This window comes from Pempheris klunzingeri, chromosome 17 (genome assembly GCF_042242105.1).
Source record: "Pempheris klunzingeri isolate RE-2024b chromosome 17, fPemKlu1.hap1, whole genome shotgun sequence".
Taxonomy (NCBI): domain Eukaryota; kingdom Metazoa; phylum Chordata; class Actinopteri; order Acropomatiformes; family Pempheridae; genus Pempheris; species Pempheris klunzingeri.
Genome location: NC_092028.1, coordinates 11,575,799 through 11,593,816, shown reverse-complemented (window position 1 = coordinate 11,593,816; position 18,018 = coordinate 11,575,799). Strand labels below are relative to the sequence as shown.

General features: G+C 42.0%; 2 protein-coding genes across 3 annotated transcripts; both read right to left on the bottom strand.

The window, feature by feature from the left end:
* Positions 1-7,667: 7,667 nt before the first annotated feature.
* Positions 7,668-10,680, bottom strand: tmem150b (transmembrane protein 150B). The gene is made up of 6 exons (XM_070848520.1): positions 10,586-10,680; positions 9,381-9,440; positions 9,092-9,159; positions 8,803-8,930; positions 8,544-8,721; positions 7,668-8,049 (listed from the first exon to the last, which is right to left on the bottom strand). Exons 1-6 carry the CDS (start codon positions 10,648-10,650, stop codon positions 7,838-7,840), a joined length of 711 nt encoding a protein of 236 aa, XP_070704621.1. The 5' UTR covers positions 10,651-10,680; the 3' UTR covers positions 7,668-7,837.
* Positions 10,681-11,507: 827 nt separating this feature from the next.
* Positions 11,508-17,544, bottom strand: adsl (adenylosuccinate lyase). Of its 2 annotated transcripts, XM_070848346.1 has the most exons (13): positions 17,267-17,544; positions 14,807-15,010; positions 14,561-14,605; positions 14,226-14,305; positions 13,925-14,096; positions 13,761-13,807; positions 13,402-13,492; positions 13,218-13,287; positions 12,955-13,102; positions 12,282-12,462; positions 12,034-12,210; positions 11,785-11,870; positions 11,508-11,722 (listed from the first exon to the last, which is right to left on the bottom strand). In XM_070848346.1, coding segments are annotated over exons 1-13 (1,446 nt in total). In that variant the 5' UTR covers positions 17,411-17,544; the 3' UTR covers positions 11,508-11,721. The 2 variants fall into 2 exon arrangements, with proteins under 2 accessions (XP_070704447.1, XP_070704446.1); XM_070848345.1 differs by having other exon boundaries at positions 11,614-11,870.
* Positions 17,545-18,018: the final 474 nt, after the last annotated feature.

Sequence of the window (18,018 nt, the reverse complement as noted above, 5' to 3'; positions counted from 1 at the left end):
ATTGATCCCGGCCAAGAAATAATGCCGCACATAACCTTTTAATTAAATCACAACCCATCGGTCATACACTTCAGTTTACGTGCGAGTTACACAAAAGAGCTACAATGTGATAATTAGTGAGTTTTTGCTTTATGAAACATCAGATGCCTGGTGTTCCACCGAGTTTCTGCTGCTCCATGTATCTGGAAACACTGAGGGAAGTCTGCGTATGTGTGTGAATGTGTGGTCCTGCATCATGCATGTTGGTGGGAGGGGAGCCATGCTTCATTGTCCATGTGCTTTTCACTCGCTTGTTAAAGGCTAATTTCCCTCTCCGCCATCTCCCGTCCCCCACCACCACCACCACCACCACCTCCTTCTTCTTCCCTTAGCTCTCTGTCTTGTGCGATCAACAATAGTCTATTCTGTGCTGTCCCGTGCGAGTGGAGACACACCCAAAGCCAAGGCCACGGTGCGAGGGGAGATTGTTGGGTGGTGGCCAAGTGAGCGGGACACTGGCTCGATTCTCGTCTGGGAGCGTGGATCCTGCCTCTGCAAGGGGGAAGAGGTGGCCTCATCTGTTTGGCTGTAATTTCTAGTGGTCATTTAGTGCAGTGATTTCCCCAACCAGTTGCAGGGGGAACTTGGCAAGATTGGGGAGAAGTTCAATTAATTAGAAAAAATAACTATATACATATATTAAAATATTATATGATGTTATCATTTATTATGTACAATATTTACATAATGTGTTTCCATAATCGTATTCTTATTAAATCAGTAACCACTGAATAGCACCATGTGTTTTTGTGTAAAAGCACAGAGAACTCCAAATGAAGTGAGCTAAAAGTTTTACATAAATCTTGTTGAAATAGCTGGTTGAACAGAATTGATACATGTTAAACATAGATAGTTAAAAGAAGTGGATAAAAGGTGAAAAAGCTCAAATGAGGGGATAAATGGCTGAGATATTTAGCTAAAACTTACAGATAAATGGTTGAACTTGATAGATATTGTTACTTTTGGAACTGACCTAAACATTGACAGTTCACATAACATTGACGGGGGTGGGGGGGGTTGATGATCCTAGGAGATGTGGCAATAGCCCCTGCTAGAGTACCCCAAGGCAAAGTGGTTCCAGGGGGAGGGACATACTAAAAGAGATTCAAAGACCCCTTGAGGAAGCGTAACCATAAGAGTTATGTTCCCTCGCCCGAGTTAGGGATACCAGGCCCTTATGGAGCTGAACTTGGGAGAGGGGGGTGGCGTCGGGATGGATCAGGTGCTGTGTGAGCCAGGCAACAGGCAAAGGAGGGGGTCCGAGTGCCCCTGACCCTGCATTGACGGTTGGGAACCACTGATTTAGTGCATGTTTCTGTGACCAATGTGGATAAGCCATTTCTTCTCTCTCTGTTTAACTTTAATTTAGTCTTTCACCACCTCAGTCAGTTTATATTGACTGCTGCTGTCGGACCCCAAAAGTCCCCACCTCTTCACATATCACAGGATCCCAGCACACACACACACATACACACACACACACACTCCACAATACAGGCCCTGATCTCGGCTGGGCCACAGGCTGAAGGTCATTCCAATGACCTGTTATTCTCTATCATGACAATCTGTTCCTAAGTGCCACAGCTGGAGCCCCCTACACACTCTGCAGCCTCCTCTGATAAGGCCAGACTCTCTTCATTGTCCGATAACATAAATATGACACACCAACACACCATCTGAGAGTCCCTGTCTGCACCAGCCAGCCTAATTATATAATTATCCCTTGTCTGATTGTGCCTGTGCAGCTGAGACGAGGGAGGGCCTTTGTGTGGCTGCTGGAATGCGGTACGCTTGGCATTTTTCAGCGAAAGGGCAGTTTTCTGGAAGCCACTGCCAAAGGAGAGGAGAGGAGGGTGAGATCACGGCTGTGGGTGCCCACTCCTCTTTTTTCTCTCTCTTCTGTCTCTATCACTCAGTCCATCTTTACAGGATTCTCCTGCCTGTCTCTGGGTCTCTATATCCGTCTCTGGATCTCTCTTTTTCTGGACAATCCCACCTCTCTTCTTTGTCATTCTCACCCTGTCGCTATCCCTCCTCTTGCCAAACATTCTCCCCAACACTCTGCTCCCCGTTCCCTCTAAAACCTTCGAGTTTGGCCGATCCAGCCGCCTCGCAGATAAAGTGGCCTTTTTGAGATGGAATGCACAGGATTTGGTTCTCCGATGATAAGAGCTGACAGGCTGCACAGTTACGGCTGAGGGCTACCACTCCGATGTCTGATAGTGGACTTGGAGGCGAAGGCTCCGCTGCATGATAGGAAAGCATTGCTATTGTTTCTGGTCGAGAGCTGTTGAGGGGATAAGAGAGACTAGAGCACGAGCAGGTGTTGGGAGAGATTACAGTATAGGCCCAGAAAGCATGTGTGCTATTACCTCCTTCTTGAATCAAAGTCAAAAGCAACAAGGCAGGCGTCACCTAAACCATGTTCTCCAACACTACAATAGAGGATCCAGACCTTTTTCTGACATTTACATCAAGGGCCTCCCAGTCTTTGCACGTCGCTACAGGTGATTTTATGAGTTTTATTACTTTATCAGAAGCCTTTTATACTCACTAATGAAAACAGCAGGGTAATAGGTGTTTTGGCGCCAAAGCTTTCCCTCTGAATTCCTCTGTATGAGCTGCTGTATAATTCAAGAGCATTGTGTCATATCAGCAGACCTCGCCAAGATATTCACACTATCTGAAGTGAACTTAAGTGTCAGATCCTGACCAGCTCGGTCAGGGAAACTTACTCTGGTTTTCAAATGTACAAAATGTACTTTTTTTTGCTCTGCACATGTCTACGTTTTAGAGTAAATATAGGCGTCTCAAGGGAGACCTGAAGTTCATGTTGCCAATGGGCTGCAGTAAACAAGTTCATCGCACACCCGAGACAGCATTGTCTAACACAAGTGTAAAACCTGCATGCCGTCTGCGGCAAAAAACACTGGTAACCAACAGCACTTGAGAAATTCCCATAGAATTCCGAGCTGTCCGTCTGATCCCTGTGCCCGCTCGTCAAAGCCCCCCTCTGGTGATCACACAGCATGGAGTATGTGAAAGAATGCTGTTGGGACATAGCAGGACACTGGGGGCCCAGTATTCCCATCTCAAGCTTCCCTACATGCCCCTGGTGATTTTTATAATGACATCGATACATGATACAAACAAAAGTGAAGATTTGATCACAAAGTGTGGTCAAAGTCAGCGCCAAGAGACCGCAACACAATATGTTTAAATAAATAGAGATCATGGATGAGAGAAATAGTTTGAGTGCTGGAGCCAAGAGAAGGACCTCTCCCACTGTCAGCATGGCTATGAGAGCTCCATTGTTTTGCCCATCTCAAATGGCCCTGACAAATTGTACTGAATGCAGAACCTCTGTTTAAACTAGAGGCATCTTCCAAAAACATGCTGGCACAACGCCAGAGCTGCTTTTTCCCATCAGTAAAATGATCATGAGCCAGGTTCACTCGACGGTGCCCCTGCTGGTCAGTGCTGTTTCTGAGGATGTGAAGGGCACCTTTTTTAAGATGAAGGGAGAATATATAGTGTTGTAGACAGATGTCTTAAGACTTGGACCTAAGCTGACCTGGAATAACATGGTTTTTTTTTTTTGTTTCTTTGAAATAAAAGCACCATAAATGTAATGTGGGTATCAGTGCTTGAGATTAATTTATCTTTAATGCCATTAAGGATGATTATTGTTTCATTAACTCAAGGAAACAAACTGTATTATCTCTGTATAATCAAAATGTTATTACACAAAAACTAAAGGTTGTTTCCTCTTATTAGTAATGCTAATCAGAGATTAATGGTGCCATGCTACACTGTAAAACATCACAGCCCGTTTTAGTTATGTCAATTTACATTTTCTCTTTAACTCAAAGTGCTCTGATTAGTTTTAGATTTTGAACTCAGCTATTCTAGTTTTTGTAGGTTAAATTTACATTTATTCGTTGTCTTGACTAATTGAACATTTTGTCAAATTGACTGAACTTGCTTTATCAAGTTATCAGTTGAAAAAACAAAGCGGAGGATTCTGTTAATGATCCTGAGGCATCACCTTCATATTGTGGCATCGGCAGGGCAGCGTCGCAAGGACTTATGGGTAGGGTTAATGTGTTTTGGGGAGAACCACAAGTTAGGTGGGCATTGGGTTCAATAACATGCTGTGATTTGTTCTGTTAAGTATGTTCAATAATAAATGATTTTCTGAAGCAATACTTGTTGTGATTGCCTAAGAAGTCAGCCACTTCTGTGTAGCTGCAATATGATTCTGGTGCTGAACTTCCTCTTGGAAGTGGAGAGGCAATTAAAAACCAGCTGGCATCTTTATTTCTCTGGATTCAAACCATTTTACATGTTTCTAATTCAGCAATACAGGAATGAGTTACTTGATATTGGAGAACTTGCTGGTCAAAATATGAAGGAAATTATACAAAGAGTCTTGGAGGAAAGCAACTGTTAATTGTGATTAATAAATCAAGCAAACTTGCACTATCCTCTTAACTTGAAATGGCAAGTTATATAAATACTGAACTTGAAAGTGTGAGTTATAACAATATCAAAATGTGAGTTTGTTTGACTCGGTAAATGAGGTTTTCTTGCACTGATAATATAAGGTTAGTTGTTTTAACTCTGAGTCCAAAGTTAAATCAATTTAGACAACTTAAAAAACAATGTTGAGACAACTAGAACATTGTAGTCATATCAACTAGATGGACTTTAATTCACGAGTTGAAACAAAGGTTGTCTTCAAGTTGAGTTAATTTGTGTTTTCAAGGCAGCAGGTGAACTTTCATTTGCAAGTTGAAATAACATGAAATGTCTTACAGTGTAGCGTGCACATGCTGCAGGTCCCAGATGGAAGATCAAGCAGCCAGATAATGATGTCCTGCTTAACAGTAGGAAGTATCAGACAGGTCACTCAGAATGCAGATGAGCTGTCAGTCTGTGGGTGAAGGACTATCTATGGTAAAGGCAAAAAAAAACACTCTGCTACTGCCCCCCATTGGCCTGGACAGGATCCAGCATCAATCCACTTACAAAGGACAAACAGAGTATTACTCCCAAAAACAGCTGATTTTACTTTAGTATGAGATAAACACACAAACAAAAATATGACTACATTCTGTGTGGGTCACACATAGATCCTGACAGCAGTCGCAGCTGATCTAAGCTGAAAATGTCAGATCCAGGAGTGCCCATTATTGATGATCGCAGACTGTACTTCAGTCAAGGTCTAACACAGGCAGAAATTGCATTGTCTCTCTGTTGGAGATAACCTTCAGGAGGAGACTCCCCGACAGTCAGGACGGTGATCTCGAAGGCTGAAATCAGGCGTGATCAAATGAAGCAGACACTCATATTCAAGTTTTCCAAAATTATACAGTGAACTCCATCAGTTATTTAATCATCCCAAAAATCTGCCTTTAATTTTCCCAAGATAATGAGATAAATTAACCCTTTATTATGAGAAAAGGAGCCTCACAAAATAATTAACTCATTATCTCGAGATGATAAAATAATTAATTTTAATGCCGAGAACAGCATTAAAAAAATATTGCAAGCATGGCCGCTCTGGGTCTCTCACGCCTCCATCCTCCTTTTCACTTCCCCTTCCTCTATTGTGTTACCCAGCTGACAGGTGGGAGAGTGAGGGAGATAAAGACCAGACTTTTCCTGGTATTCACCGTGTATGAACTAATCGTGAGCTCATGTCACATTCTTAAGATGAAGACTACGTTATAAAGTATAAAACACCACACTGAGAGGGGAATATTAAAGGGGGGGCGGGTTAACACTATATGCATGAATGGTATTTATAACTGAGTGAGAAAACATTCATGTATGATTCTATTTGAAGGGCAATTGTTGTGTAATAGTCAAAACACAGCAGCTGATGAATGACAGCTGAACAGTGCCACTATGTGTTAGTCTATATTTATTACAATACGGACCAGGACACGTCGGGGTGGGAGTCTTATAGTAAGTTTTGCTCCTTGGTGTTTGCGTCAGTCTCCTGGGCAGGTGCTACCCCTTGTTTACCATAAGGGTATCCTATTGTTTAAGTTTAGAGAAAAAAGTTAACTTGAGCAGCTGATCTTCAAGGTTGGTTCATTAGAGAAAAAGGAGTTTTGCTTGTGCAGAAGACTGAAGCAAAGGGAGTAAAGTTGAAACGTTGGTCTGACCTTCGAGGTCAGGTCAAAATGGAGTTCCCAGGAAGATACTGTTAAGACCATGTAAGCTAAACAAGCATATAAGAACTGATGATAATGAGAATATATGATAACACACAGAGGATATGAAAATTCTATTACAAGCTACATGCAGCTTCCACTATTTCTAGAGCTGGAAAAAATTAGTCTGTAAATCAACTGCATAAAAACAGCCACTATTGTGATAACTGAATAATTGCTTGTGTTATTTTTCAAGCAAAAAAAAGCCCAAACGAGGTTCCCCACACACAACTGGAAAAAGTGTTTGTAAAGTATGCATTGAGGAAGGGTATTATCTCAGACTTTTACAATTTGTTGTTATGTAACACATCAGAAAATTCAACAAAGAAATTAATTTCTTGGAACGAAGACCTATCTGCCAATATCAGTGAACAGGATTGGGAAAGGGCATGCAGTAAAGTCCATAAAGTGTCAATTAATAGTCGTCTAAGGATACTGCAATTCAAATGGCTAATGCGTATATATACAACACCTGTGAAATTAAATAAGTACAATAGGAACATACCAGACATATGTATGAAATGTGGCTTAAAAGGTACGTTAATACACTGTACGTGGGAATGCAGTCAAATAAAAACTTTTTGGGTAGACGTGAAAAACTTAATTGAAAAGATCATTTCAAAACAGATTGATTATTTATAATGGCTATATATCCGGATAAACATAACTTAAGTAAAGCAGAAAGTACTTTTATTGATTTAAGCTCAATGATAGTAAAAAGATGTATTGCTATAAATTGGAAAAATATGAATGGACCTGGCATCTCCCAATGGTTAAAACAGATGTTATCTAGCTTACCTTTGGAAAGAATAACATATATACATAAGTCAAGGCAACAAGAATTCGAAAAGATTTGGGGACCCTTTATTGACTTTACTAAGGACTTTGATGTTTCTGATGACTTGACTAATTTTTGAATCCCTTGCAACCATGTACTGTATCTAGAGATGACCATCTCCTAAATTCAAAAAGAGAAGCTATGTTCTTGAAAGGCCTTGTTTTATGTGTTATCTCGGTTTATTCTATTTCTGTTATTGCTTTTCTTTTTATATTTGTTTTCTATGTTTGTGCAAAGCATGCGATACTGAACTGCTTCGTAAGAACGAGTATAATCGAAAATTGTATCACTTTGACACAAAAATTTTTGAAAAAAAATGTTTATGGAAAAAAAAAAAGCCCAAACTTGTGGAGATTTTCGTTTTTGTGATTCATTTACTGCAAACAAACATAAAAACATTAGTCAAATTATCATTTTAGAAAGAAATAGAAAGATAATGTGTTCCTTCCTGTGTGTATGTGTTGATAATAGAATGGCAAGAACACAAAAAAGTAAAGGAGGTGAATCCTGAGACTGAGATTGTTCAGTCTTCAGGTTTGTTTTATTGCTATAAAACAAACCTGTTATTAATGCATCTTTCGAGATGGCAAATACTTAATGTACATTATGAATCTAGTGCACAGGCTTTGTACCGACATTACAGGCAATTCTGCACCTGCAGCTACAGCCCAAGAAGAAGGCCAAGTTATTTTTGAACGACGTATGCTTGTGCGTAATTGTACGCACGTGTGTGTGTTCAGCTAATCTCATTGGCGACTTGAACATTAATTTCTGTTGAGGCAGGAGTGCAGACATTCCCAAGAGCTTGTTTCTGTACAGTGAGGTGGCAGCCGTCGATGTGTCTGAACTCAGCCGCAAAAAGGCCAAACAGGCAGAAGAACAGCATGACCAAGGCCCATTCACTCGCAGCAGCCCCGGAGCGATAGCCTGTGTTGCGGAGAACGGACACTGAAGGAGGGGGGAAGCGGTCAAGGAGCTTAATACTGACTAAATGCACGTCATAATAAATCAAAACTTGTAGGTTCATTGACAGTTCCACAGGTTGAACTTGGGTGCACGATAATTTTGCGTGACCCATAAGTCGTAGTTCATGTTCGTCCCCTTCGTCTTGTCTGTAGTTTCCTGTTCTAACCCGTGGCTGCGTGGTTGCAAACAATGTGTGGGACCTTTCAAAAAAAGCTACATCTCACGCTTTATACATATCTAGTCCCTTTCAACAAGAGCTAAATCTGCCATTTAAAAAGATTTCAAAATAAGCAAACCAACAGTCATGACAGCTATTGCTATTACTCCCGATTATCTTGTGCCAGAAGGGCACCAGGGCTAAATGTGATGGATACAGTTGAAGTAGTTACCTAAAAGTTCTAGATATACAGCTCAAATAGCTGGCTAGCCTAAAAAGTAATGGAGGAATGAGTCAGCAGTGCGGACAGGAAGGATACTAACAATGACCAGGATTGTACAGAGGATGCAGCAGGTGGCCCTGGCAGGCCCAACCCAGCCTCGGTCCTGAGACGGCCCGGCCCGATAGGTTAGAAACAGCTGTACCCAGAAGTAGGCCAGGCCGAGGAAGAAAGCCAGGAACGCTCCCAAAAGGTGAACTTTCATTAAGACTGATTGCTGAGACAGAGGGAGAAGAGCTTTACATGAGCACAGAGTGTGTGAGTGTTATTGTTATTCTTTATTTATTTCAGCTGTTACCTGGAAGTTGCCCGTGACAGAGATTCCTACAGAGGAGATGAACCCCAGCACAATGCTGACTATGTTGGCCTTCCCGTGGTTACCAAAGTCCCTAACCTGCTGGAAACGGATCACCACAATCCACAAGCCTGGGGGACACAGACGGGGAGAGAAGAGGACAGACGATGGCGGAAAATGGAAGATAAGTTACTTGAAAAGTCACCTTAAAATTGTGCCGATACTGCTGCATACGTTTGAGACCTGCCTCAAATACGATTTCTGTAAAGGCAATGAATACATCTGTCATCACCTAAAACAGAGCAGATGTTGCAGACCTGGGAGAAGAGACAGCTCTGAGGGATGTAAGTGCCACACTGACTAACAGAACAAAGAGAAAACCGAATCATTATCATTCAACATTAACTTGTCAACAAAATGAACTCACATTATTGCTGTAAATATTAAAGAAAGCCGACACAGATGTTCATTTCACTTGTCAAGTTTCAGTTCAATTGAACTTTTTTATTATTTATTTATTCGTTTATTTACCTATTTATCATCATCATCATCATCATCATCTGTCGGGGAATCATACCAACCTGATATAGGGGATTCCCTCTGTGAGGTTGACTGATCCATTGGTTACACTTATGGCAAACCTAATGGCAAGAAAACACGCACATTGTTCATGGGAGATAAGAAGAAGATAGTCATCATCATCATCCTTAATTACTTGACAGCCCTTAGTCATAATTATCCATGTTTTCTTAAACGTGTATGGATTACTTATTAATCAGAGCAGACACCTGTTGGTCTTACCATAATCAGGTATAAGACTCATATTATAATGTAAATTCATTTATACAGTTAAGCTTTAGATTACAGCCAGCACATGCAGTGTAACAGTTTAGTACATACAATGTCTCAATAAAATACTACAGTACAGGGGCATTTAAACTTAAATATAAATATGTACAAGTACAAGGGAGGAAAAGAAGAGGTCAGAAGTAAATGACACTCTAAGTGGAGTAATATTGTTACTGGGTAACAAGACGGGAGAAACAGGTAACAGTGTCAATACTGCAATACAATGACATACAGTATTATTCATTTCAAATTTATCATATAGTTATACCATAAAATACAGTGCAAATTGCATTGTAAAAAATGTACAGTTATATGTATTTTACATTATATGCGTCCAAGTTGTTGTTTATTTTCACTTAGTTAAAGTGTCTGGCTACTTCTCATGACATAGATATTGATACAATTTTAGAAAAAGAAATTTAAAAAAGAAATAAACTAATGCTGTTGTTACCCTGTCTGTATTAATTCAATTATTTAATATGTATCAGGGAACCAATAACATATTTACATTGTAATTGCTCGATCCCTCCTAAATGCAAATGTGTGGCTCCCTCATTTCCTGTGCTTCTTCCCTTCTATCTACTGGTAGGTAAGTATTTTATATGTATACAATTTTTTAGACTGCACTTTGCATCCTATAGTCTAAAGCACTGCTAAACAAGTAATGAAACTTGGTAAAAAAGTAAATTGTTTGCAGGTTTGTTTGTTTTTTACAATAGTTTTCTTACAATAGTACTAACCCATAATCACTGTCCAGGCTGTGCTGGAGTAGTAAATGCTGCTCTGTTTGTTGTGGACATATCTCGGTTTGCTTCACTGTGTTACACTCAGCTCTCATTAACTATCACCTCCCCTGCGGTTCAATCTTGAGAAATGAGGTAAGATTATAAACTAGCATTTATGAAAGAGTAAATAAACTTGAAGGAAAAATACTCACACAGTCCAAATGCCCACAGTGCCGAAGACAGCCAAGCCGATGGGGAGCAGTACCCACAGCCACATGTTGCCATACAGCTGCTGCTTGGTTCAAACGCACGCCACCACCACCTAACCACAAAACACAGTGGTGATTGGTAAAGCTAAATACACAAAGTTGTAAAGTAAAAAGAAAATATTAACCTATGAAGTTAACAGCGTGTGAAGACAGTTGTACTCACTCTGTGCTGAGTCTCTGGTAGCTTTACCATTACCTTAATGACAATAGCAGACAGAGGTGCATTTTGTTCTGATGTTTCACACATGGAGTGATAAGCTGACTTAGTGTCAGTGTAGCAGCATACCATGAATATGATCACAATGGTTTTGTATGAGGTTACTACTGGACGAAGCCTGTAGCCTGAGGGCGGGGAGCAAAGTGAAAATATGAACGCAAAATTTGAAAAAGTTGCGATTCTAAAACAAACCAAAGATGCTCACTTCACTCCCTGCACTGTTATCAAGTGGTGCATTGCACCATAAGGTACGGTAACATGACATTCTATTTAAGGGCTGTGCTGGACTTTGAGCTTTTTTTTTTTTTTTTTTTTTAGATTTACAACCTCATGCACAAGTTCCTCTCAATTCTAACAGTGCGTTTCCTCTCCTCTACAGTTTACCTTTCTGTTTCCGGTAACTGAAAACCGACCCTAAAGTCTAACTGCTCTAAGCAAGACCCTGAATTTCCTTTACAGTAATCATAATAAGTGAAACACAGCCTCAGTAACCATATACAGGCCTTGGTATCTCGCTCGAGGATTAATCATGTCAATGAATCAAATCAAATGTTAAGTAATAAAGTGGTAGATTAATAATTCACTTGAAGCCTTGTAAAAGTCCTTCCGGCACATATGACCTTAGGTTCTTGTCAAAGAGGAACACAGGAATTTATTACCACAATTTTATTATACATTATCTTGTTTAAGTTACATTTAAGTCGTTCAACTTGAAATAAAAATGTAACAGTATGGAGGCAGCACATTAAAGAGATCAATTCAATCAGTTCTTTATTGAGGCCACACAGAACGATAAAGTCTTCTTCTCTTGGCTTGTGTTCAAGTCACAATATCCATTAGTGTGTGTGTGTGTGTGTGTGTGTGTGTGTGTGTGTGTGTGTGTGTGTGTGTGTGTGTGTGTGTGTGTGTGTGTGTGTGTGTGTGTCAAAGCTCAAGCTCAATCTTGACATCCATCTTAGCCTTGTAAGGCTCCAGCAGGGGATGTACTTCTTCGGACAGGAACTTGGCCACCTGCACAAGAGGACATCGCAGAAGGAGGTAAAAGAAAACACAGATTAAATGACACATCAGTAGCATACGGGTACTTAAAAATAAACCAGAAGAGCTCTTCTAACGGCAGACGAGCAGTCAGGACGGCAGCTCGAATACAAATGAGGAACTGTTTGTGTTGTACCTGCTGGGGAGCACGACCAATAAAGGTCTTGGGGTCCAGAATGGAGTCCAGCTGCCCCAGAATGGGGGCGAAGTAGGGGTCTCGCTGGACTCTGGCCAGCAGGTCGTTATCACCTCCTTCTTGTTTGACCACAGCTGCCGCTTCCTGGGACAGGACACGGATCTTCTCGTGGCAGTCCTGAAGGAGTGCGAAGATGTTATTTCGAGGACGTCACGGTGGGCTGTTGTCACGTTAACCAACGCCAATACCTGTCTGTTTCCTCCAGCCTTCACCACAGCCATGATGATGTTCTCTGTGGCCATGAAGGGCAGCTCGTGGCGGATGTGTCTCTCAATGACTTTGGGGTAGACCACCAGTCCCTCTGTGATGTTCTGCAGGGTGCTGAGGATAATGTCTGCTGTCAGGAAGGACTCGGGCAGGGAAATCCTCCTGCGCATGAGAGAGGGGGGTGAAATTAGTAAATATGTGGAGGAGCCGGGAGAAAGAAGCCTGTGCATGAGTCCAGATACCTTTAGCTGATTGACAGTCGCTTAATAAAAGTGTGAGTTGCTACACGCATGTTAAAATATCTCGTATAGGATTTAAAAAACAGGAAGATGCTTTTTGCACCTGGGTGTCAGTGGTCAACAACACTATTTGCACCCAGGTCTGACTCATTATTATCTTTTTCTAAACCAAATTAAGTAGTTCTAACCAAACTGTGGCTGAAACAGTAATAATAAAAGAAAACTGGCTGATACTGATGTAGTAGTTAAAAAGGATGTACCTAAACCACTCCAAACACATCAAGATGAACAGGACAACACATGCCAGGTGTAAATAGCTGCATAGCAGCCATGTGGCTATTTGCACCTGGGTGCAAATGGACACTCCGCTAGAAAAAAAAAAAGAAATTCAAGAAAACTGTCTGATGTGGCAGACCTGTTGGCACTGTCGTCCAGCGTCCTCTCCAGCCACTGGACGGAGGCCGTCTGCAGCGGGTCGGCCATCAGTGCCACCAGATGTCGGGCCAAGCTGCAGCAGCGCTCGGCCCGCATGGGGTTCCTCTTGTAGGGCATGGCACTGGAACCTGGGGGGCGACAACTTCATGCTGACATATGATTTGTGCCGTTGGTTGCACTATGGGATCAATGTGTGTTTGAATGCCAGAATGTGATCCAACTGTGTATGTCGGGTGAGCATACCAATCTGCTCCTTCTCAAAAGGCTCTTCGATCTCCTTCAGGTTGGCGAGCAGACGGATGTCTGTGCAGATCTACAGCAGTCAGGAAGTCAGATAAAGAGATAAAGATAAAGAGTCTTGCGCATTTCCACTAAACACCACTAGATGGAAACGTTTCTCTATGTGCCTCCAGTTTCTGCAGCTTACCTTGTGGACGGTAGCTCCCAAACTGGCCAGGCTGGACAGGCAGTCTACGTCCACCTTACGACTGTATGTCTGTCCAGTCACCAGGTAGGCTCTGGGTAGCATGGGAACGACATCATCATGGTTAGTATCAAAGCAAGTGTCCATAACATGTTAAACGACACCACTCTTATTTTGGTGATGGCGCTTCACAGTTTATACAGCAATTTTTTCCATTAACTGTTTTTTTATCTCCATGTCTGCTTGTCTTGTGTCATCAATAATCACTTTTCTTCCATTAAACTTGCAGAACAGATATGATTTTTACTGAATATGAAGAGTCAGGAATCATAAATCTCTTCCCATTTTAGCACAAAACTTACTTTTTGAAGCCAGCCATCTCTGTCACCTTTCTGTCAAGCTCTTCCACCTGGTTGAAGAGTGTGTGAAATGTGAGAATTATTACATTTGAATCCATCGTAATACAAGGATTCAAAGTCGTCATCTCTGTCACTGTCTACATGCCAGTTTCTTGATGACTTATCACCTTTTCGTGGTCCCCTTGAAAGAGCTGCAGGAAGCTGGCCTGGGTGCCAGTGGTCCCCTTGACCCCGCGGAAACGCAGGTCATCGCGGGCTCGCTGCAGGTTGCGCATGTCCATGGTCAAGTCCTGCAGCCACAGGCAGGCTCGTTTTCCAACTGTGGTCAACTGGGCGGGCCTGGAGGCAGAGCAGGCGCAGGGAGAAGGGGGGGGGCACATTATAAACAATGCACACCAGGCCGACTGTTTAAGAAAACATTGCAAATAGGATGCATCTGATGGGACAGCCGTCAGTGTTCAGACTCACTGGTAGTGTGTGAAGCCAAGCGTGGGGAGGTCAGCATATTTCTCTGCAAAGTTTGCCAGTCTGTCAATGACTCTCGCCAGCTGTGGAAAAAAGGACAAAGGCTTTTATCACTGAATTATTGCATAACAAACTTATTACTCATGCCCATATTCCCCCACATTACGCTTATGTCTGTTTGCATTCTATGTGTGATGTGACAAAACACTGTAAAAAAAATTATTTCTACATAGTTGACTTGTTACCCAACAGCTGAGGCTATGCCCCTAATTTCACCAATTTCATAGATGCACAACTGGATGAGTGTGCATGGATTCTGGCAAACAGCTGAGCCTCACCTTAGGCAAGAGAATGTCAAATCCATCGCGCAGCATAATCAGATCCTGAGGAAGAAGAAGAAAACTACTTAGAGAACATGAAAGCGTTTGAAGAAATAACACAAATAATCCCAATGCAGTGTGAGGAGTTTCAAGGGTGCACACACACACATGGCAAGTGGAAGAAAAAAAAGATGAGATTACTGATCTTGTAGTCAAATGAATAATGCGTGTTACAGTAGTATGTACGATGTCAGTCAACATTACAGTATTGTCTCCCACGTAGCAGGAGGTGGCGCCGAGGTGGATGATGGGAGCAGCAGTGGGGCAGCAGTGTGCGAAGGTGTGAACGTGAGCCATGACATCGTGCCTGAGCTTGCGTTCCTCCTCCGCCGCCATGGCAAAGTCGATGTCCTTTTCGTGGCTCTCCATCTCAAGGATCTGGGCGTCCGTGATGGGCAGATCCAAAGCCTGAGGAGGAAGACGATGAAGGCGGAGAGATTAGTCAGGTAATTCATGCTTAAAAAGGTTCCATGTTATGTAAAATGTACCTTTTCTAACATAAATGTGTCCCCAGTGTGTCTAGAGACCCTCAAACTATGATAAAAGACCATCCTCTCTCTTTTTCTCCCGCTCCATTTTTCAGTGAATGTGTGCGAAAACACACCGTTTAGACTCAGCTCCCTTTATGAGGTCATAGGGGGATCTGTTGATCATGTGACCTCTTCAAGCCCTTAGGCAGGCCGACAGTTCCCGCACACCGAAAACTTCCTGAATCCACCTCGCTGTCCATGTGTTTTTTTTAAACATTAAACCACAAAAGCCTGCTCAAGTAGGCCCTGTCAAATGTAAGTATGAACTTCAAAATTAGCAGAACGTGACAACTTTAAAGTTCTCTGGTTTCAGTTTCTTAAATGTGAGAATTTGATGCTTTTCTTTGTCATACATCATAGTAAATTAAGTATCTTACAGTTTTAGACTGAAGGTCAAACAAAATCCACTTGAAGATTTAATGTTGGGAAGCATTTAACATTTTTTTGGAATTTTTCATAAAAAAAAAAAGCCTTAATCAAAGCACAGGTAATCTGGGAAAAATCTACACGCTACTGTTTGCTGATAGTAACGTATGGTAAATATTTCTTCAAGAATCACATGTCACTTTGAGATTTCTTTTAACCAGGCGGAAAACAGCCTATAATGACATCAGTTGTCCTTGTGTCTTTTCTACAGTCTGGGCAGGCATGCGCTTTCCTCGTGACAAGGCACTCAATATCTTGATTAGATTGGAGGTTTTTTTCTATGGGGCGCCATCAGTCATGAGATGGGACTGCAGAGTGGATTAATTGAGAATCTGTGGTACCTCCATCTCCCTCTTTGTTACAGTTTACGTTTGTTGAAGACCAAACGACGTCAGACGTGTCAAAGGTCAGAATGTGCGCAAGCAAATGATGACTCAACACGAGAAACAGCGCTACAGAAAATGAGAAAATGTTTTGAGGGGAAAGGCCACAGAAGTTAGGCTGGGCAAGACTTGGACTGCAAATGCAGCCTCTCGAGGGGGGCGTTCTCCAGTTACTCTGACATTCTCTGCATGCTATTTTCTCACACGAACCACACAGCGGTAGCCACGGGCCTCGCTTACTCTGCAAAGGCAAACTATAGTGAGCATAACCCTCTGCAGAACATCTAAAAATACAGGAAAATAGAATAAGCTGGACTGATCAGTGCTGATTGGTGTGTGTGACAGGCCATGTGAGCAGATGCATGTGAAAGAGGGTCAGTAAACAGTTAACACCCCCCCCACCCCCACCCCCACCCTCCTGCCCTCTCTAATAGGATGAAGGCAGAAATCACTTTCTTCATATTATGGGAAATAAGCTTTAAGTTTAAGGAATGTCAGTAGATATTCTGAAATCATCTGCTTGGTACATATGTCGATTCTTCTTGTTAACCCTTGCATGATGTGTAAAACATAGGGTAGTGTTGGCCGGGGGGGGGGGGTCCACATTGTGTGATGTCAAGTTAAATGTCAAGTTTCTCATAACCCCTTGAGCCATCTTTTTATACTGTGCAGCAAAATATTGTTTAAAGCCACAGAAATGTTTGTCTTGTTTTCAGTTTTTTAGTGAAGGCCACAAGTTAAGGCTGATTTTTGTAGAAACGTGCATAAAAATGTGCACAAGACATAATGAGTATTTCAATTTGATAGAGTAAAGAGCCGCAGGTCTGAATACTTCAGTTAGTGTCAAAATCAAAAAGCTTGTATGCATTTGTATATGTGATACCGTGAGGGTGGAGATGATTTTAGCAAGTCCAATGCTACATAACAGGGGTAGAAAAAATGTTGATTGAACTCATGTTACTTAAAAGGACAAAAACTATTGGAATTTTCATTATATTTTCAAAACAGGTTAAACAACATTCATTCATTTGGTTTCTGTGCAGGTCTAAAAGACTTTATGTTCCCTCTAACCTAAAACTTTATTCTTTATCACGTGTGTTGTGTCTTCTTATTGTGTGGCACCAGGAGTAGACAGAGACCTGACAGCCATTCAGGGGGCTCTGCGGTGGGGTCCTCCTTAAAGCTATATTTAGAGCAGAGAACTTGATAGGGCCCTTTGAAGGTCGCAAACTTTAGTTCATGAGACTTATAAAGCATAAAACAACGCCTATAGTTTTAATTAAGGACAATATTAGCAAGAACACAGGATGCGTTTGCTGCCAAACCTTCTCCGCCTTGGCCAGGTAGATCCACAGCTTCCTCCAGGTTGTGAATTTCTTCCTGTCGCTGAAGTTGTAGGCCATTTCCTTGCTGGCGTACCTCGACACCAGCGGGGAACGGTACTTCATGAACTCGTCGGCTCCCTCCATGTTCGTAAGACTAGTTGGTGTCCGCTAAGACTCAAGCTTCAGCCCGGCAGCCTCACGTTTCTCTCTCTCACACATACACACACACACACACACACGCTCATTCACAGTAGCTTCCCCAGTAGCCGCGCAGCATCACGTGGGACGAGGCAGCGCTGGTTTTGCGACACCACGAGTCGGCGTACGGCGTGAGGTCTGAGTGGGGACACTTGTGACGTTGTACGGCAGAGTGGCACAATTATGTCATCCAACAATTTTGCTCCTCGGTTGTTTGTTTAAAACTGCCGCAACTACAAAAGAGTTAAAACACGGCTCCGATACGTGAAAGTGCTTCAACAGCCGTTTTAAAACGCATCACTTTGGTTACGCTTACAAGGTTTTGTGTTTTACGTGATTTCCAGTGGGTCCGTGAATGTGTCTCGCCATACAGCGTATATAATTAACCTGTTCAGGAGCCAAGGATGAGCTCAGACACTCAGGATGACTTGTATCATTTTTTTGGCCAACATCAAATGGTTGTGATGCGATCCTTCCGATATTTCTCACACTAAGGTGACTTGCTGCTTTGAATTCAATGCAATGAGATAACGTCTTGCAGTCATTTGCTATTT

Excerpts from the sequence above, each read along its gene's own strand:
- tmem150b (XM_070848520.1), bottom strand. The coding sequence starts at position 10,650 with ATGTGGCTGTGGGTACTGCTCCCCATCGGCTTGGCTGTCTTCGGCACT. Across the intron at positions 9,160-9,380 it reads GAGGGAATCCCCTATATCAG|TCAGTGTGGCACTTACATCC; the intron begins GTTGGTATGATT and ends TTGTTCTGTTAG. Across the intron at positions 8,931-9,091 it reads CAACATCTGCTCTGTTTTAG|GCTTGTGGATTGTGGTGATC; the intron begins GTGATGACAGAT and ends TGTGTCCCCCAG.
- adsl (XM_070848346.1), bottom strand. The coding sequence starts at position 17,410 with ATGGAGGGAGCCGACGAGTTCATGAAGTACCGTTCCCCGCTGGTGTCG. Across the intron at positions 13,808-13,924 it reads TTCAAGGGGACCACGAAAAG|GTGGAAGAGCTTGACAGAAA; the intron begins GTGATAAGTCAT and ends CTCTTCAACCAG. Across the intron at positions 12,463-12,954 it reads CTGGACGACAGTGCCAACAG|GAGGATTTCCCTGCCCGAGT; the intron begins GTCTGCCACATC and ends TCTCATGCGCAG.